A 21,977-nucleotide genomic window follows, 5' to 3' on the forward strand; every position below is an offset into this window, starting at 1 on the left:
TTCATGTTTTCAAAATCAAAGCTCTAGCACAAATATAGCAATCGATGCTTTTCCTCTATGGAGGACCATTCTTTTACTTTTATTGTTGAGTCAGTTCACCTATTTCTCTCCACCTCAAGAAGCAAACACTTGTGTGAACTGTGCATTGATTCCTACATACTTGCATATTGCACTTATTATATTACTCTGTGTTGACAATATCCATGAGATATACATGTTACAAGTTGAAAGCAACCGCTGAAACTTAATCTTCCTTTGTGTTGCTTCAATACCTTTACTTTGATTTATTGCCTTATGAGTTAACTCTTATGCAAGACTTATTGATGCTTGTCTTGAAGTACTATTCATGAAAAGTCTTTGCTATATGATTCACTTGTTTACTCATGTCATATACATTGTTTTGATCGCTGCATTCACTACATATGCTTTACAAATAGTATGATCAAGGTTATGATGGCATGTCACTCCAGAAATTATCTTTGTTATCGTTTTACCTGCTCGGGACGAGCAGAACTAAGCTTGGGGATGCTGATACGTCTCCGACGTATCGATAATTTCTTGTGTTCCATGCCACATTATTGATGATATCTACATGTTTTATGCACACTTTATGTCATATTCGTGCATTTTCTGGAACTAACCTATTAACAAGATGCCGAAGTGCCGATTCTTTGTTTCTGCTGTTTTTGGTTTCAGAAATCCTAGTAACGAAATATTCTCGGAATTGGACGAAATCAACGCCCAGGGTCCTATTTTGCCACGAAGCTTCCAGAAGACCGAAGAGGAGACGAAGTGGGGCCACGAGGCGGCCAAACCCTAGGGCGGCGCGGCCTGGCCCTTGGCCGCGCCGACCTATGGTATGGGCCCCTCGTGCCGCCTCTTTACCTGCCCTTCCGCCTACTTAAAGCCTCCGTCGCGAAACCCCCAGTACCGAGAGCCACGATACGGAAAACCTTACTGAGACGCCGCCGCCGCCAATCCCATCTCGGGGGATTCAGGAGATCGCCTCCCGGCACCCTGCCGGAGAGGGGAATCATCTCTGGAGGACTCTACGCCGCCATGGTCGCCTCCGGAGTGATGTGTGAGTAGTCTACCCCTGGACTATGGGTCCATAGCAGTAGCTAGATGGTTGTCTTCTCCCCATTGTGCTTAATTGTCGGATCTTGTGAGCTGCCTAACATGATCAAGATCATCTATCTGTAATTCTATATGTTGCGTTTGTTGGGATCCGATGAATGGAGAATACTTGTTATGTTGATTATCAAAGTTATGTCTATGTGTTGTTTATGATCTTGCATGCTCTCCGTTACTAGTAGATGCTCTGGCCAAGTAGATGCTTGTAACTCCAAGAGGGAGTATTTATGCTCGATAGTGGGTTCATGTCTCCGTGAACTGGGAAGTGTGAGAAATCTCTAAGATTATGGATGTCTTGTTGCCACTAGGGATAAAACATTGGTGCTATGTTCGAGGACGTAGTTACTGATTACATTACGCGCAATACTTAATGCAATTGTCTGTTGTTAGCAACTTAATACTGGAGGGGGTTCGGATGATAACCTGAAGTTGGACTTTTTAGGCATAGATGCATGCTGGATAGCGGTCTATGTACTTTGTCGTAATGCCCAATTAAATCTCACAATACTCATCATAATATGTATGTGCATGGTCATGCCCTCTTTATTTGTCAATTGCCCAACTGTAATTTGTTCACCCAACATGCTGTTTATCTTATGGGAGAGACACCTCTAGTGAATTGTGGACCCCGGTCCAATTCTCTATACTGAAATACAATCTCTTGCCAATCTGTTCTCTTGTTTTTCTGCAAACAATCATCATCCACACTATACATCTAATCCTTTGTTACAGCAAGCCGGTGAGATTGACAACCTCGCTGTTTCGTTGGGGCAAAGTACTTTGGTTGTGTTGTGCAGGTTCCACGTTGGCGCCGGAATCTCTGGTGTTGCGCCGCACTACATCCCGCCGCCATCAACCTTCAACGTGCTTCTTGGCTCCTACTGGTTCGATAAACCTTGGTTTCATACTGAGGGAAAACTTGCCGCTGTACGCATCACACCTTCCTCTTAGGGTTCCCAACGGACGCGTGCTGTACGCGTATCAAGCTCTTTTTCTGGCGCCGTTGCCAGGGAGATCAAGACACGCTGCAAGGGGAGTCTCCACTTCCCAATCTCTTTACTTTGTTTTTGTCTTGCTTAGTTTTATTTACAACTTTTGGAATCAAAGAATCACAATTCAAATAATTTCCAAATGCAAAACTAGCTCACATAGAATAATGGTCAAAACTGAAAATTATAGCCTGATCACTACTTTGAGCCATTGCCATTCAATTTTCTCAAACCCAATCTTGCTAACTCTTTGCACCATTTCAAAGTCAACATCAAGGTGAACAACTTTTGTAAAGATCACCATGCCAAAATCATTCTTGATCATTAGCTATGCTCATCCAAAGATTCAACTTTTTAACATATGGAACAATCTCCACTTAGCCCAATTTTGCAAATTCTTGAATTCTACAATTCCACCACCACCTCTAATCATCTCTGGTCAAATACAACTTATCTAAACACACACATTTCAAAAAGATTCACCATTTGAATTAAATCAAATTTAGACATTTTTCACAATTTCCAAATATGGCACTATTTGCCACTATTGCAAATAGTGATCTACTCCACCTAATCTACTCCAAATCTAATCTACATTGTCCCCTGGTCCCCCTTAATCCATTTCAATGCTCAATAGAACCCTAGGGAGAGAGAGGGCAAGGCTAGACATGGCCATGCCGGCCATGTCGCCCAACCCGACGAGCTCATCCCTCTCCCCTTGCTTCCCTGCCCTGGCCACCACGCCACAGCACGCCACCACATCTCCTACGCCACCCTAGCACCGCCATGGTCGAGCTCGACGACGACACTGGCCGGACGACGCGCGCCCAGCACACGCCCAGACGCCGCTCGTGTCGCGCGCATGCACGCCGTGGACACGCTCAGTACACGCGCCGCGCCACCACCCTGCACTCGCCCTGGCCCCGCGCGCAACGAGTTGAGCATCACCACGCCACCTGGACGCCGCCAGACATGGCCAAGACCAGACCCTGGACCGCCGCCGCCGTGAACGGGGAAGAAGATCCCGCCATGGCCGCGACCTGCCTGGAAGCAACGCGACCCAACCAGGCCCTCCCCGACCAAGCTGTCACTGCCATTAGCCTCGCCTGGACACGTAGAGCATCGCTGCACCCTCGCCTAGCTCGACCACCCGCCGGAATCGCCGCGCCATGGTCGACCGCCATCCTGCCCCGCAGCACCCATGCGCTGCTATAAAAGGAGAGCTCCCCTGAGCAATCCAAGCACACCACCGCACTCCCCACCTCTCACAGCTACTCAACCACCTCACCACTCATCTGATTCACGCCGGAGCAAGGCCAATCGCGAGCTCGCCGCCGCGGAAGCTCTGCAGAGATCGCCGGCGAACCAGGCCACCTCAGGCGACGCCACCGGTACCTGGAGCTTCGCCGTCGTCCACATCTACCCCAAGCACACTGCCATCCCTCGCTGGAGCACTGGTTAGCCCTCCGACCCCCTACCGCCGCCGCCAGAGCGTCGGGTTCTCGTCGGAGACGACGATGAACCACGGCCGTTCGATCACCATCTAATCCTACGCCCCACGTTGAAACTTACCGCTTCGGCGTTTAAGAGCCGCTGACAGACGGGACCCTCTGTCAGGCAGCCCGCGCGGCACTGGACCGTGGCTAGGCTGGCCTTGGGCCATTTTTAAACCTTTGAGCCCGTTTAGCTTTCCCGCCGGCCTTTTAATTCAAATCCAGTTTAATAAATTGCAAATGAATTTGAATACTGCCTCCACTTTGAAGTTCAATAGATTCAAATTGGCTAAACCAAATTTAATGAACTTTATGTTGTTGGAAAGCTAGTAAAATTATCTATCCAATGCCACTGGTCCCATGACCAGATTCTTTGTAGAATTTATTTGATAAAAATAACAAGGCAGGGACTTTCCCTATTCAAATAATTCTTAAAAATCAACCAAAATAGATATTAAGTTAATTCCAACTCTAATAGCTCACATTTGACTTACACAAATTGTTTATGCAATAAAATGGTGTGGTCACTTTGCATGATCATGCCCTAGTTTAATTAATGGATAATTTGACTAGTTTAACTAGTTGATATTGTCCAAAACTATTAAGTAATTCATATGAAGTCTTAAACTTCATTTAAATCTTGTCTCACATGAATTCATGGGATGCTTGGACCCCTGGTCCCAACTCTCTTATATGAATTACTTAGAGATTTAAATCATATGTAGTGTATTAAATGATATGGGGTGATCTACCTCATTTAAATCATTTTTCCAAATGATGATGATGAACATTTGACTTAGGTCAACCTGAGTTCATACATGATTGTTTGAGAAATTAAATCTTAAGAAGACTTCAATGAGAGGAAATTATTTCTCAAGAACCCTATGGAAACTATCATTTACATATTAAATACAAAGAAGTGAATTCTATTCAAACAACACAACCCATGCACTCTAAGTAGATTATTTGTGTGCATAGAATAGTTTGTGTGTTTATATGTGATATATGGAATAGCCATTGAATTAGTGAGTAATTATACTCGTATTCAAATTTAGACGGTAGCACCGGAGAGTACGCCGAAGAAGAAGGTTGCTACCAAGAGGAGGAGGAGGAACAGTTTGAGAACTACCAAGGCAAGCTAATATTCTTGCAAAGTGCAAAGCCCCTTGGGGCAAGGCACCATAAATCTTATCTTTTATTACATAAGCCTATCCCAAGTTTTTACTTTGCAAGTTTTACTTGTTGTTTTCCAAGAGTTACTTTTATAGTTAACTTTGGTCAAAGTAAAGGATGATTACTAGAGTAGTGAAGTAGACTCAATCAAGCAAAGCAAGATAGCACCCCTCATGATTTAGAGCTAGTGCTAATGAAATAAAACTTGACTACTCTAGATGGGAACAAGGTGATTTTGAAATGAATTTGAAACCTTGGAATGATGATGCATTCCATTGAATGATTTTTTGAAGGTGAATATGACCAAGAGAAGATGGTGATTTTTGATAAACAATGATGTTGGTTTGAATGCGATACCTTTCCAATTATTAAGTACCCCCACAATACCTGATTATGGGTAGGGCTTAACTGGAAGTTTATGCATCTTAGTATGGGTTCCCTCTGAACACACGTCATAGGGGTTACGCTTGAGGCTGCCTCCGTTGTTGAGAAATGATGTGAAATTGAGGTGAATTGTACGGCCAAGCCCTGTGCAGTTCCCAGGTTGACAGTTGGTCTTCACTGGGAGGCCAAGCTCATGGGGAGAGGTGCTCATACTAGGATTTGTAAGTGAAAGGTTATGGTTGATGATCCGCGTACCGTGTTACGATGATTTGGGGTAATCCCGACGGATGAAATCAAATGTTGTGGCACAAGTGTGCAACCTCTGCAGAGTGTAAACCTATTCGAATAGCTGCGTCCACGGTTACGGACGGTTGGAAAGGCCATACAGTTTCCGATGTCATAACTTTGAAAATGATGTTGAAAGATGATGGTGAAATGACTTGTGGTGAATTGAATTGAAATCACCACTTGAATGGTGGGAATGACACTAATGTTCCCACTTGAGTTAGTTAGCACTTGAATAAGCTTTTCTCAAATATTGTGAACTAAACTAGCTTTATGCAAATAAACTAGAGCTTAGCAAACCATACTAGAAATGTCTAGCACTTACATTAGTATTAGTTTGCGAGTACTTGAAGTACTCACGGCTTTGTCCCTGGCTATTCAAATGGCCAGAGTATGAAGATGAACAAGGAGATGACCAGCAGGACGCCTACGACAACTAGGAGTCTTCCGACGTCAAGCGTTGGCCTGTGGACTAGAGAGTCCTTGTATCTTACGCTTCCGCTATGAACTATGAACTTGTGTTTGTTCGTTGATCGATAGATCAACTATTCGTGTAATATGGATCATGTGATTCCAAATTGGTAAGACTTATGGTTTGTAATGAATGATGACTGTGATACTTAACTATTATGCCTCGCAACAACAATATTCCTGGGATTGCGATGTATGAGATAATAGGTATCCGGACTTAAAAATCCGGGTGTTGACAGTTCTAGAGGTAAATGACAAGCTTTTCCGTAAACCATTTTATAAGGTGACATTCCCATGGGATTTTTATAAGCAGTTCTATAAGCCCATAGTGCTTCCTTCAATTTACTAGCCCAATTCTTTCTAGTTTTATTAACAGTCTTTTGCAAGATAGATTTAATTTCTCTATTCGATAGTTCTACTTGCCCACTAGTTTGTGGATGATAAGCGGAAGCAATTCTATGATTGATACCATATTTAGCAAGAGTTTTCCTAAAACCACCATGAATAAAATGAGAACCTCCATCAGTCATAATATATCTAGGAACTCCAAATCTAGGAAAAATAATATCTAAAATCATTCTTAAAGAAGTCTCACCATCAGCACTTTTTGTAGGTATGGCTTCCACCCATTTAGTAACATAATCAATAGCAACAAGTATATGAGTGTTACCTTCTGAAGACGGAAAAGGTCCCATGAAGTCAAATCCCCAACAATCAAACGGTTCAATAACAAGAGTATAATTCATAGGCATTTGATTGCGTCTGGAGATATTACCAACCCTTTGGCATTCATCACAAGATAAAATAAACTTCCTTGCATCTTTGAAGAGAGTTGGCCAATAAAAACCTGATTGTAGAACCTTTTGCGCGGTTCTATCTCCGGCGTGATGTCCTCCATAAGCACTACCATGACATTTACTCAATATCTCTTGCTGTTCATATTCGGGAACACATCTTCGCAGAATACCATCCACTCCTTCTTTATATAAGTGTGGGTCATCCCAGAAATAATGCCTCAAGTCATAAAAGAATTTCCTCCTTTGCTGAGCTGAGAAGGTTGGAGGCAAGTACTTGGAAACAATAAAGTTAGCATAATCAGCATACCAAGGACTGTCTCGCGAGCTCACCTTTATTACAGCCAATTGTTCATTCAGAAAAGTATCATTAACAGGAACAGGATCATAAGCAATATTTTCCAATCTAGACAAATTATCAGCAACAGGATTATCAGCACCTTTCCTATCTACAATATGTAAATCAAACTCTTGCAACAGAAGTACCCATCTAATAAGCCTTGGCTTAGCATCTTTCTTTTGCATAAGGTATCTGATTGCAGCATGATCAGTATGTATAGTAACTTTTGAATCAACAATATAGGACCTAAACTTATCACAAGCAAAGACTACAGCTAACAATTCTTTTTCAGTAGTAGCATAATTTCTTTGAGCAGCATCAAGGGTTTTACTAGCATAATGAATAACATTCAATTTTTTATTTACTCGCTGTCCAAGAACAGCGCCTACAGCAAAATCACTAGCATCACACATAATTTCAAATGGTAAGTTCCAATCAGGAGGTTCAACTATAGGAGCAGTTGTTAAGGCTTTCTTTAGAGTTTCAAAAGCTTCCTTACAATCATCATCAAAAACAAAAGGTACATCTTTTTGAAGAAGATTAGTAAGAGGCTTTGAAATCTTGGAGAAGTCTTTAATAAACCTCCTATAAAACCCAGCATGACCAAGAACACTACGAATACCTTTAACATCCCTAGGATAGGGCATCTTCTCAATTGCTCCAACTTTAGCTCTATCAACTTCAATACCTCTCTCGGAAATTTTATGTCCCAATACTATTTCTTCATTAACCATAAAGTGGCATTTCTCCCAATTAAGAACAAGGTTAGTTTCTTCACATCTCTGCAAAACTTTATCCAGGTTCCGCAAGCAATTATCAAAAGAATTCCCATAGACAGAAAAATCATCCATGAATACCTCTACAATACTCTCGCAAAAGCCATGAAAAATAGCAGACATGCATCTTTGAAAAGTAGCAGGGGCATTACATAAACCAAAAGGCATACGTCTATAAGCATAAGTTCCATAGGGACAAGTGAAAGTGGTTTTCTCTTGATCCTTAGTTTTAACATCAATTTGTGAAAACCCAGAATAACCATCAAGAAAGCAAAAAATGAGTATTTTTGGATAACCTTTCTAACATTTGATCAATAAAAGGCAAAGGGTAATGACTTTCTTAGCAACTTTATTAACTTTTCGATAATCAATGCACATTCTATACCCTACAACGACCCTTTGAGGTATGAGCTCATCATTATCATTAGGCACAACAGTCATTCCTCCTTTCTTGGGAACACAATGCACATGACTAACCCATCTACTATCAGCAATAGTATATATAATACCAGCTTCAAGAAGTCTTAATACCTCATTTCTTACCACATCCTTCATCTTAGGAATTAGACGACGCTGAGGTTCAACAACAGGCTTCACATCATCTTCCATATTAATGGCATGTTGGCAAATAGAGGGAGAAATCCCCTTCAAGTCATCAAGAGTGTAGCCAATAGCTCCGCGGTGCTTCTTCAATATTTCCAATAACCTTTCTTCTTCAAACTCTGAAAGCTTAGAACTAATAATAACAGGATATATTTTCTTATCATCAATATGAGCATATTTAAGATTATCAGGCAATGGTTTTAAATCAAAGACAGGATCTTCCTTTGGTGGTGGTGTTGTACCCAGATCTTCTACCGGTAAATCATGTTTAAGAATAGGTTGACGAAGGAAAATTTCATCAAGCTCATCTCTTTCTTCCCTAAAAACTTCACTCTCACTATTCTCCAAATGTTGCTGCAAAGGATTATTAGGAGCAAGAGCAATAGATACACACTGTTCAACTCTAAAATCATTATTAGGTGAATCAGCTTTATAAGGAGTTTTGGCAAATTTAGAGAAGTTAAACTCATAAGATTCACCAGCAAATTTAGTCAAAATTTTCTCTTTCTTGCAATCTATAACAGCTCCACAAGTATTTAGAAAAGGTCTACCAAAAATGATAGGACAATATTTACTAGCAGCAGAACCAAGTACCAAAAAGTCAGCAGGATATTTAATCTTACCAAATAGAACTTCCACATCTCGAACAATACCAATTGGAGAAATAGTTTCTCTATTAGCCAGTCGAATAACCACATCAATATCTTCAAGTTCACAAGAACCAATTTCGTGCATAATTTCCGTGTAAAGCTCATAAGGAATAGCACTAATACTTGCACCAATATCACATAAACCATAATAACAATGATCTCCAATTCTAACAGATAGCATAGGAACACTAGCTTCCTTAGACTTATTAGGATGTGAAACAATATTAGAAGCATCTTCACAGAAAATAATATGACCATCTTCCACATTTTCAGTCACAAGATCTTTAACTATTGCAACAGCAGGTTCAACTTTTATTTGTTCTTCAGGTTCTATAGGTTTCTTTTCACTTTTATGAACCGCACTATTTATAACAGAGTACTCCTTCATTTTAGCAGGGAAAGGATTTTTTCAATATAAGCTTCAGGAATAACATGATCAACAGTTTCAACTACAACACATTTATTAATAGATGAATCAATTTTATCTTTATACGGTTCATGATACTTATCAAAGTTCTTCTTAGGCAATTCATAATGAGAGGCAAAAGCTTTATAAAGATTTGCAGCAACTTGAGAATCAAGACCATAAGTAGCACTCATATTACGAAATTTATCAGTATCCATAAAAGCTTCAACGCATTTATAATCATAATTTATACCTGATTCTCTATCCTTGTCGTTCTCCCATCCTTCAGTATTTTCCTGGATCCGATTAAGAAGGTCCCTTTTAAACTCTTCTTTGTTGCGCGTGAATGATCCAGAACAAGAAGTATCCAGCAAGGTCTTGTCTTGAAAAGAAAGTCTTGCATAGAAATTATCAATAATAATATTACCAGGAAGCTCATGAATGGGGCATTTGAGCATTAAAGACTTCAATCTTCCCCATGCTTGGGCAATACTCTCTCCATCATGAGGCCAAAAATTATATATGCGGTTCCGATCCTTGTGAATTTCACTTGGAGGATAGAACTTAGAATAAAACCGGGGCACAATATCATTCCATTCAAGAGAATCCCCATTATCCAGTAATTTATACCAATGCGCTGCTTTACCAGACAGCGATATAGAGAATAATTTCTTCATCACTTCATCCATAGCAATACCTGCACACTTGAATAAACCGCATAATCCATGTAAGAACAGTAAATGATCTCCAGGATGGACAGTTCCATCCCCTGTATAACGGTTATCCACTACACGTTCAATAATTTTCATAGGTATTTTGTATGGTATTTCTTCCTCACCTGGCGCCTCATCCACTACCTTTGCAGTAGTAGCAGATTTTCCAAATAAAAACTCAAGAGAAGATCTCTCCATAATGAATTATGGCAGCAGGCAGAAATAAAATCAGCACAAACAGTAGAAGTTTCCTTACCAATTCCACTTACCAATAGCGCTTCACTCCCCGGCAACGGCGCTAGAAAATAGTCTTGATAACCCACAAGTATAGGGGGTGTATCGTAGTATCTTCGATAAGTAAGAATGTCGATCCCAACGAGGAGCAGAAGGTGTTGACAAGCAGTTTCGATGAAGGATTCACTGTAAATGCTCACAGACAAGTATTCAGGAGGTTTTGATGTAACAGATGAATAAAGTACGAGTAAGTAAAGTGCGAGAGTAACAATTGCAGCGAGTGGCCCAATCCTTTTTAGCACAAAGGACAAGCCGGTTTGTTTACTTATAATGACCAAACGTTCTTGAGGACACACGTGATTTTAGTCTAGTGCTTTCGCTACATACGGCTAATTAATCTTCATTGTTTTGATAAGTGTTGTGTGGGTGAACCTATGTTAATGTACCGCCCTTCCTAGGACTAATACATACTTGTGATTATACCCCTTGCAAGCATCCGCAACTACAAGAAAGTAATTAAGATAAATCTAACCACAGCCTTAAACTCTGAGATCCTCGTTTATCCCTCCCCGCATCGATATACCAACGGGGGTTCAGGTTTCTGTCACTCCGGCAACCCCGCAATTGGCAAACGAGTACAAGATGCATTCCCCTAGGCCCATAAAGGTGAAGTGTCGTGTAGTCGACGTTCACACGACACCACTAGAAGAATAACACCACAACTTAAATATCATAACATTGAATATTACTCAACCATACTTCACTACTAACATTTAGACTTCACCCATGTCCTCAAGAACTAAACGAACTACTCATGAGACATCATATGGAACATGATCAGAGGTGATATGATGATGAATAACAATCTGAACATAAACCTTGGTCCAACGGTTTCACTCAATAGCATCAATAACAAGTAGAAATCAACACCGGGAGAGTTTCCCCTATCAAACAATCAAGATCAAACCCAAATTGTTACAGCGGTGGCGATGTGCAGCGGTGGAGACGGCGGTGATGATGATGGAGATGATGATGATGGTGATGGAGATGATGTCCAGCTTGATGGCGGTGACGATGGCGTCGATTTCCCCCTCCGGGAGGGAATTTCCCCGGCGGATCTCAGCCTGCCGGAGAGCTCTTTTCTCTCTGGTGTTCTCCGCCCCGCAGAGGCGGCTGTGACTCTTCGCGACTTATCCCCCAGAGCTTAGGTTTTCGGGACGAAGCAATACGCGAAGGAGAGGAGGCCAGAGGTGGCTGTGGGCCCCCTCCCCACATGGCGGCGCGGCCAGGGCAGGGCCCGCGCCGGCTTGTGAGGGGGGCCCATGGTGGCCCTCCTCGGCTCCTCCTTCTGGCTCTCGTCATCTTCTGGAAAAATAGGATTTTTCATATAACTTTCGTCAATTGTTGATCTTCCGAAATATTGCATTCTGACGGCGCTTTTTCCAGCAGAATCCTGACTCCGGTGCGCGGTCCTCCAATAGTCATGAAACATGCAAAATAGATGAAATAACATAAGTATCATCTCCAAATATGAAATATATCAATGAATAACAGCAAATTATGATATAAAATAGTGATGCAAATTGGACGTATCAGCGCACACTGTCACCATCACACCATGGAGAGTGACTCCGTAGTTCATATTAAAGTAACCTCTAGAGTGCATAATAGACAAGAGCAACATCTACATATTCAACTAGATTACAGAACTTCACTTGTGCTACTCTGAATTACTCTCCTATTGGAATCACTAATCATCACGTAGTGGCTACGAAAGCTCCACTCAAAGTTCATCAAGTACTTGACAAACACCACTCATATGGATATCCTCGTCAAATCATAATCCAAGATAATACCATTGCAATTTAGACCGAGTACTAACATAGCATACACACTGTCAACAATAGCTATGAAAGGGGGAATAGATCACATCAATACTATCATAGTAATAGTTAACTTCATAATCCACAAGAGATTACAATCATAACCTACGCCAAGTACTACATGATGCACACACTGTCCTCTTTACATCATGGAGGAGGAATAGACTACTTTAATAACATCACTAGAGTAGCACATAGATTAATAGTGATACAAAGCTCATGATCACATAAAGATCACACCATGGGAGAGAGAGATGAACCACATAGCTACCGGTAGAGCCCTCAGCCTCGGGGGAGAACTACTCCCTCCTCATCATGGGAGACAGCAACGGCGATGAAGATGGCGATGGAGTCGATGGAGATGGATTTCGGGGGCACTTCCCCATCCCGGCGGCGTGCCAGAACAGAGACTTCTGTCCCCCGAACTTGGCTTCGCGATGGCGGCGGCTACATAACTTTTCGTGGCGGAAGACCAATCTATTTAGGGTTTTCGCATCTGGGAGAATATATAGGCGAAGGGGCGATGTCGGTGGACGCCCGAGGGGCCCACCCCATATGGCGGCGCGGCCAGGGGTGGGGCCGCGCCCCCCTATGGTGTGGCCGCCTCGTGGTCCCTCTTCGTCTCCTCTTCAGTATTCTGGAAGACACCGTGGAAAATAAGACCGTGGGCTTTTGTTTCGTCCAATTCCGAGAATATTTCCTGTGTAGGATTTCTGAAACCAAAAACAGCAGAAAACAGGAACTGGCGCTTCAGCATCTTGTTAATAGGTTAGTGCCGGAAAATGCATAAAAATGATATAAAGTATGAATAAAACATGTAGGTATTGTCATAAAACTAGCATGGAACATAAGAAATTATAGATACGTTGGAGATGTATCACCCCTCTCCCTCCACATGTCTAATGGCGGCCAAACATGACGAAGGTTGGCTATGGCATCACCGCCTTGGTCATGTCAATATGAGAAATCTTAAACAACTCCTAAAGGGTGAGCACATTGTTGGACAAACCAACATTTATTTTGAGAAAGATCGTGTATGCAGTGCATGTGTAGCTGAAAAGCAACTCAAGAAGAGTCATCCTATCAAGAGTATCATCACCACGTCTAGGCCTTTGGAGCTCCTTCAGTTGGATCACTTTGGGCCATCACATTATGATACTCTTGGTGGGAGCAAGTACGGACTGTTCATTGTTGATGATTACTCAAGATACTCTCGGGTATTTCTCCTTAAGTCTAAGGATGAGACCTATAGAGAGTTCATCACCTTCGCCAAGAAGGCTCAACGTATGTATGAATCTGAGATCAAGGCGATAAGGACCGACAATGGCACCGAGTTCAAGAACTACACTATGCAAGAGTTTGTTGATGATGAGGGCATCAAGCATGAGTTTTCAGCTCCATACACCCCTCAACAAAATGGTGTTGTTGAAAGGAAGAACCGAACTATTATTGAGATGGAAAGAACTATGTTGAGTGAATTCAATTCACCCCATAACTATTGGGGAGAAGCCATCTCTACAGTTGTTCACTACTCCAACCGGCTCTTTCTCCGTCCTCTGCATAATAAAACTCCATACGAGCTTCTCATAGGTAACAAGCCTAATGTCATGTACATTCGTGTCTTTGGATGCAAATGTATTGTTAAGAACAATAAAGGGAAGCTCGGTAAATTTGAAACTATAACTATAGAGGGCACATCTGTTGGTTATGCGGAGAACTACCACGCCTATAGATACTATAGCAAGTCCACTAGGGCTATAAAAGTATCTTGTAACGCGGTGTTCTTGGAGGATAATGGCTCCCAAGTGGAGCAAGTTGTTCCATGTGCTGCAAGTGATGATGATCCTTCTAATGCCATCAAGCTTATGGGCATTGGACACATCCGGCCCACAGAAGTTCATACCGATGATCAAAATGATGGAATAGAAGTATCAAGCTCAACCCTAGTGGAGCCTATCTCAACTCAAGCTGAACCATCAAGTGCAACTCAAGATTTATCCTCTACTCGAGATGATGAGCCAAATTCCGAAGAACAAGAAGAAAGCCCTCAATCCACTGAGCAAGACCATGATGCTGATCAAGAAACATCCTCAACCCATGGTCAAGCTCAAGTTGTCCCTCATGATCAAGTACTAGCAAGAGATGGGTATTCAAGAACAAGCAAGATGAGAATGGCATTGTCATAAGAAACAAAGCAAGGTTAGTGGCGCAAGGGTTTGCCCAAATAGAAGGTATGTGTTTTGAGGATACCTTTGCGCCAGTAGACCGTCTTGAAGCTATTGTATTTTGCTTGCATTTGCATCTTTCCACAATTTCAAACTATACCAAATGGATGTGAGAAGTGCATTTTTGAATGGTCCCCTAAAAGAAACTGCATATGTGGCTCAACCCCCGGGTTTTGAAGACCCATGTCGTCCCAACCATTTGTATTTACTCCATAAGGCACTCTACAGACTAAAGCAAGCTCCACATGCTTGGTATGAGTTCCTTAGGGATTTCTTACTTCATGATGGGTTTAGCATGGGTACGATCGATTCCACCCTTTTCACCAAGCGGGTTAAAGGGGGTGGCCTATTTATATGTCAAATATATGTTGTTGATATTATCTTTGGTGGAACTAACCCCAATCATAACAAAGTTTTTGAGCTATATATGACTAGGAAATTTGAGATGTCCATGATGGGAGAGTTGAAGTTCTTCTTAGGCTTCCAAGTGAGGCAACTTGCAAAAGGCACCTTCATCTCTCAAGAAAAGTATGTGAAGGACATGCTCAAGAAGTTTAACATGACCAATGCAAGCCCAATGAAGACACCCATGCCGTGAAGGGGCAGCTTGGCTCATGTGATGGTGAGAAGGATGTGTATATAAAGGTATACCATTCCATGATAGGATCCTTGCTCTACCTTTGCGCTTCTAGGCCGGATATCATGTTAAGTGTAGATATGTGTGCTCGTTTTCAATATGCTCCTAAGGAGAGCCACTTGATGGCGGTCAAACGGATTCTAAGATACCTTGTTCTTACTCCTACTCTCGGGTTGTGGTATCCAAATGGGTCAACCTTTGAACTCATAGGATGTTCAGATTCCGATTGGGCTGGTGATAAGGTTGACCGTACGTCTACCTCTGGGGCTTGCCAATTTATTGGCCGGTCATTAGTGAGTTGGTCATCCAAGAAACAAAACTCCGCTCTCACCATCATCCATCCACCATAGATAATCCATAGCTGCCCTACGGTTCATCACTGAACTTATCAGAGATAATACAACTTCTACACATAGAAGTAAGGTATTTATCCATGCACATTGTTGGGGCTCGAACCTGTATAAACCTCGTGTCTCTCTGTGCTACCATCTGATCTTCTCGGATGCGTGCTTCTACCGAAAAACAAATCTACCGACGAAAAATACGAGGACACATGTTGTGAGAATTGTGCGGTGGACTGTCCACATACTTTTGGCGTCTCGGGCTTATCCTAGCCGCCAAACACGTTGGATATTTGTGTTGCCGCTCTTATGCAAAATAACATTTGTATTGTGCGTTTTTCTTCATCTTGGTAAGGTGTACATGTACATCTTTAGGCCCATCTCTTCCCCACATAGCCCCATCATATCCCTCTTTGATTGTCGACGCCGCCAACTAACTCCGTCCAGGTCTATCGAGGAATCCACTAAAGAGGAGCTTGGCCCACTAGGGAGGTCCTTGAGCATCTCGCCCCACTCGGTGTACTCCGTGAAGGCCAGGCCCATGCGAGCCTAGGAATCCATGAAGGACGATCGTCACAATCATCGTTCCCCTTTTAGAATTAATTGCTTCCATTCTTTTCCTTTTTGGAGATTTTTTCGGTGCCCGCGGATTTCGTTTCTACCTTTTCTTAATATGAACTTAGTTGCTCCCTTATTCATAAATGTGGACAGCACCTAGATACGTGAAAAACTTGTTGATGCATGAACACTGTTAACGGCAAGAGAATGCATGTACTCAGATTCTGCATAAACTAGAAGGATACCCCGCGCGTTGCAGCGGGAATCTTCTAAGAAATTATATTGTCTAAATAAAATGGTATAATACATATGTAATATGAATTGTCTGTAGAAGTATGCAATATTCAATTGGCCAAAATAGTTGAGATGCTAAACTTAATTCATATTATTTTTTATATTTGATGGCTATAAATTAGCTATATGGAAATTTTAATCAAAAAATGGTGACATAGATAACTTGCATGCAAGGATACATCAATAATGAATATTAGTGGGGATGACATGGATATTTGATTCGCAAAGCTAGAGATAGACTAACATTAATTGCAGTTAGTGGGGTTTTGCTTTATAAGAATTATAGATTCTAGGATGGTGTAGTCAGATTGATTTCGCTCATTTTGTATTTAATTCGTTGAAATATAATTCAGGATGATTTTATGGTTGTGATTGAACACTTAAATAATCACTCACAAAATAAACATAGAATTAACAAACACATGCCCTTTCTTGACTCTTTCGTTTGCTTTGCAGAGCTAGCGCCTTGAAAAACACAAAGATGTCCACATCTTCAGTTTAACAGGTACACATGTACTTTAATAAAAAAATAACCATTAGTTTAATTAATTAAATATAAACTATACATCAAAAAATTATACCATCAAAATATTATTTTGAATATAAATCTAATGGTGTAATTTTTATAATATATAATTTTTATTTTGTTGTCTAAATTAATGGTTATTTTTTAAAGTATGTGTGTGCATCTTACTGAACAAGAGGGTGTACCAGTTATGTACTCTCTCCATATTCGTTTATTAGTCATGTGCGTAGTTCTAGATTTTCAGATGTTATATTTTTAATGTATATAATTTTTGTGTTATATAGTTCATATTATATAGATTAAATTGATGTCTTAGGTACCGACGTAAGACTAATAAGTCGATATGGAGGGAGCATATTAAGAAGAAAATAATTGAGTACTAATTAGTATGTACTAACTATCTTGATTAAACTGAAATGAATTATGTACCAATTATCTTATTTATTTATTTGTATATATTATGGAGAGAAAACAACCGGTGATAATATGTTCCATGTATGAAACCATGTTCTAGAGTTGTTTTTTTCCAGAAAGAAATCAGTGGGTCTGTTCTAGACAGCAAGCTTACTAATAGACTAAGGTTAGCCTTGGTTTAGAGAAATTCAATTTAGCTTCTCTCGTTGATTTCTTTCTAGAAAATATATTAAAGATGAATTTTAAGATAAAGAGAAGGTATGCACACAAGTGCCAAAACATCACTTCCCATGACTTATTTAAACCCAGCTCAACTAGGCAATAATTAAGCTGCAGCAGTCAGTCAATATATCATCTAATCCCGAGCCAAAAAATCAAAAAGAAGATCATGTACTACAAGCTCTACAGTATAGTTGTTTGACTGGAAGCAAGGAAGCATCCAAGACACCAGTTGATTGGTTGTGGGATAAACAATTTCCAATTGATTGAGCTGACTAGTCTTCGTGGACAAGAAGATCCTTTTCCTTCTCTTTGAAAGAAAAAAAAAGCAGGAGTTTGACTAGTCGTCCTGTACGCAGAAGATGGTAGGCTTGACGGGCTCGGTGATCTCGACGGTGCCCTCGAGCATCTTGGCAACCTTGCCCATGGAGGGCCTCATCTCGGCGCGGTCCTGCAGGCACCACATGGCCGTCTTCACCATTCTCTCCACCGTCGCCACGCTCTCGGCGTCGTCGTCGACGTGCTGGAGGATCCGCGGGTCCATGATGTCCTCGATCCGCCGCTCCACGTACACCTTCTCGTACGCCCACTTTGGGAAGTACCAGTCCTCGCTGCCCACCGAGTCCTGCCGGAATCCGTAGTTGCGCCTGCCGGAGACGATCTCCAGCAGCACCATGCCGAAGCTGTACACGTCCGCCTTGGCCGTGATGGGCTCGCGGTGGATGACCCACTCCGGCGCCATGTACCCGCGCGTGCCCCTGATCCTGGACATGGTCACCTTCTCCTTCTTGCTCGTCAGCTTGGACAGCCCGAAGTCGGACACCTTGGGGCAGAAGTCGTCCTCCAGCAGGATGTTCTCCGGCTTGATGTCGCAGTGCAGCACCCACTCCAGGCACTCCTCGTGCAGGTACGCGATGGCGCGGGCCACGCCCAGCGCGATGCGGTACCGGGTGTGCAGATCCAGGATGGGCTTCCCTTCCGACGCGGCGACACTGCTGCTCTCCTCGCCCTCGGCGCCGCCACCGTCGCCTGCCGACGGCGGCGCGGAGCTGGAGGAGAAGAGGTACTTGTCCAGCGAGCCGTTGGGCACGTACTCGTACACCAGCATCCGCTGGTCCTTGTCGGCGCAGAACCCCCACATGCGCACCAGGTTGAGGTGGTGCATCCGCGCGATGATGGTCACCTCCGCCCAGAACTCCGCCTCGCCGCCGCCCACGCCGTGCAGCTGCTTCACGGCCACCGCGCGCCGGTCGGGGAGCTCCCCGCGGAACACCGTCCCGTACGCGCCGCGCCCCACCACGTCCGTGAAGTCCTTGGTCGCCGTCTTGAGCTCCGCGTACGAGAACCGCCTGGGCCCGCCGGCGGGGAGGTACTCCAGCCCGAGCGTGCGCGCCATCTCGCGGTACTGGGAGTACTTGCGCAGGAACGCCCAGAAGGACAGGACCCCGGCCAGGAGCTCCACGGCGAACAGCGTGGTGATGATGGCGATGTTGCGGATCGTGGTGGCCTTCTGCTTGGGCGGCACGGGGAGCGCCAGCTGCACGGGGCACACCGTGTCGATCATGGTGGTCATCCCGGTGAAGGGGTTGGTGTCGTTGTCCGTCGCCGCCACCCGTATGTAGGTGGACATCTCCGACCCCGGGGACCAGTACCCTTCCACCAGGCGCTTGGAGTAGAGGAGGCACGTCCGGTCGCCGCCGAACTTGTAGCCGAACGCCGGGCAGCTGGGGTCGCTCCGGCACTTGCTCTCGCACTCGGCCAGGTTCGTGGGCGGCTCCTTCGTCATGTATTGGTCGGGATCCGAGGCTGTCTTGGTTGAGCCGCCGGAGAAGGACACGAAGTCCATCCTCACGAACTTGTCGCCGTTACCCAGCCTCTTCTTGGCGTCGCAGCCGACCGTACTGTTCCGGAACCCGGGCGGGCAGACGCAGCTGACGCCATTGGCGCCGACCGGGACGCATATGGTGTTGTTGCCAGGGCAGGTGCCCTGGATGCGGCAGCGCTCCTGCACGAGCTCCCACACGACGCGCCAGACGCGGGTTGCGGGGATCAGGCTGTAGAGGCGCAGGTTGCCGTCGTTGTCGAGCGTGAGGCGCCGCAGCCGGTTCCTAGCACCCATGTCGGAGGCGATGAGCTGCTGTCCGCCGCTGAGCAACAGCTTGCCGTCGTCGGTGAGGATCAACAGCGAGTTGATGTTGGTCATGTTGGTGTAGGTGAAGCCAGTTTGCACGGTAGGAGACTCGTAGTAGTTGAGTGCCAAGGAGTTGACGAGCTTGTAGCGCCCGCTGGCGGACTGCAGGGTGATGACGTCGCTACTGTTGCTTCCCTGCGGTAAGGCTTGCGCCGGCATGAGCGTGTCCGTCGGCTCGGTGAAGCTAGACCAGGAGCCGTAGAGCAGACTCCCTGTGTTGTTGAGCGTCAGCTTAGGAGCAGCCGTGGTAGTGTTGGCGGTGTTGGACCAGACGGTGGTGTTGGCCGCGGTGGTCCAAGCGAGCACGCCGGCGGCGTTGACTCGGAGGGTGGAGCTACCGTCGGCCTCTAAGGCGTCGTAGGTGGAGTTGTTGTGGGCGTACCATATGATGGTCTTGTTGCCGGTGCCGGGGTCGGAGACGTTGGCAACCCAGACGGCGAAGCGGTACCTGCCCGCTGACGACGACCGGACGAAGCCGGCGGCCATGCCGAGATTGGGCGAGACGAGGATGCGGCTGGCCTCCGTCGGAAGCCAGGGCGTGGTGGCGTTGGCGGAGAAGGAAGACATCTGCTGGGCCTGGGCCTGGGTCTGCGCGGCGGCGAGAGCCAGGAGGAGGAGGAGGAGCCCCCGGAGACAGGGGAGAAGGGCGGCCATGGATGGGGAATTGAATGGGGTGACTGGATTGCGTGTGTGGAATGGATGAATCTGATGGGGAACTGGACTACTTCTATCTTCTAGTCCCACCAGTTGTGCGAGTATAGTATTGGTGTTGACTATTCTAGTCGTTGTCTGCGCGCCAACGGAATAGAACGCTTGACTTGATGGATGGGTCTTGGACGACTTGGCGGCGTCGATGGATGCCAACTTAATTTGCACCAGGCCACTAGCAGCCTCAATCAACTCAAACTTGGGCACTTGGCATAGTTAATGGATGATGGATGGCTCAAGTAGACTAACTAAAATAGAAGTATCATAAGAGGATAAGAGGAAACTGTTGGACGTCCCGGGAATCTGATTTATCGGTCATCTTACACGGCTAAATCTGTTTTCACTGAATGTAGCAGAAAAACACCTTCCGGTAGCAAAAAAAAAAAAAAACCCGCTTTTGCTACATTATAGCAAAAAAAAGTTCGCCCATGAAATAAAAGAAAAAATCTGAGCTCGCCGGAATCTCGTCGGAGACCTCATCGGAGACCCCGTAGCAAACATATTACGCAGATGTAGCAAAACCGCAAATAAATTGTAGCAAATTTTTTTATTCATATATTGCAAATCTTCTAAGACATCAACGAAGACCTTGCCTGTAGCCGGCAACAGCACCGTCCGAGGTTGCAGCAACTCCGTACATCCAGGACAGCAACGCCAGAAGCCTCTAGTAGCAACGCCCTATGTCTATGGTAGCAAAAATCCACCCTCCATCGGTAGCAATGCTGAACACCTTAAAATAGCAAAACTGGCCTCCACAAGTAGCAACGCCGCAGGCCTAACGCAGCAAAACTCCTAACGAAGCAGAGGAGCGCGAGATGGAGGCGGCGCTGGTAGCATCGGCGGTGACCACATGTAGCATCAACGCCCTCGGCTGGTAGCACTAGTGATAGCCACTAGTAGCATCCCAAATTGGGCTACACAGCAGCGTCATCGACCGCCGGTAGCAAGGGTGCCCACGGCAGGTAGCACCTCCACCGACGGGAGGCAGCAACGGCGCCCTCAGTAGGCAGCACGTACGCCCACGGCGCGTAGCAACGACGGCCATTGGTAGTAGCACGTCCGCCGGCGGGAGGTAGGAAAGGCGCCCGCCCGCAGGCCGCACCTCCGACTACCGCAAAGCAGCAGCGGCGCGGTGGCCCTTGATACGTCCAAAACGTATCTACTTTCCCGAACACTTTTGCTATTGTTTTGCCTCTAATTTGTGTATTTTGGATACAACTAACACGGACTAACGCTGTTTTCCGCAGAATTGCTCTGGTGTCTCGTTTTTGTACAGAAACTCAGCTTTCAGGAAAATCCCCGGAATTAATGTCGAAGGGCCTATTTTCCCAGAAGAATCACGGAGCCAGAAGGGCAGGCCAGGGGGAGGCCCACGGCCTCCAGACCATAGGTCGGCGCGGCCTAGGAGGGGGGCGCGCCGTGATGCGTGTGGTTGGCACGTCCGTTGGGAACCCCAAGAGGAAGGTGTGATGCGCACAGCGGCAAGTTTCCCTCAGTAAGAAACCAAGGTTTAATCGGACCAGTAGGAGTCAAGAA

The 21,977-nt window shown here is 44.7% G+C and overlaps 1 protein-coding gene across 1 annotated transcript; it reads right to left on the reverse strand.

Annotated features, from left to right (window-relative positions):
- Nucleotides 1-17,594: 17,594 nt before the first annotated feature.
- Nucleotides 17,595-20,530, reverse strand: LOC127316900 (G-type lectin S-receptor-like serine/threonine-protein kinase At5g24080). The gene has a single exon (XM_051347371.2). It carries the CDS (start codon nucleotides 20,385-20,387, stop codon nucleotides 17,883-17,885), a length of 2,505 nt encoding a protein of 834 aa, XP_051203331.1. The 5' UTR covers nucleotides 20,388-20,530; the 3' UTR covers nucleotides 17,595-17,882.
- Between the last annotated feature and the right edge of the window lie 1,447 nt (nucleotides 20,531-21,977).

The sequence above is a fragment of the Lolium perenne genome, chromosome 7 (assembly GCF_019359855.2).
Source record: "Lolium perenne isolate Kyuss_39 chromosome 7, Kyuss_2.0, whole genome shotgun sequence".
NCBI classification, from domain to species: Eukaryota; Viridiplantae; Streptophyta; class Magnoliopsida; order Poales; family Poaceae; genus Lolium; species Lolium perenne.

Bases quoted from the DNA above. Each gene is read 5' to 3' on its own strand.
- LOC127316900 (XM_051347371.2), bottom strand. From the start codon at position 20,387: ATGGCCGCCCTTCTCCCCTGTCTCCGGGGGCTCCTCCTCCTCCTCCTG.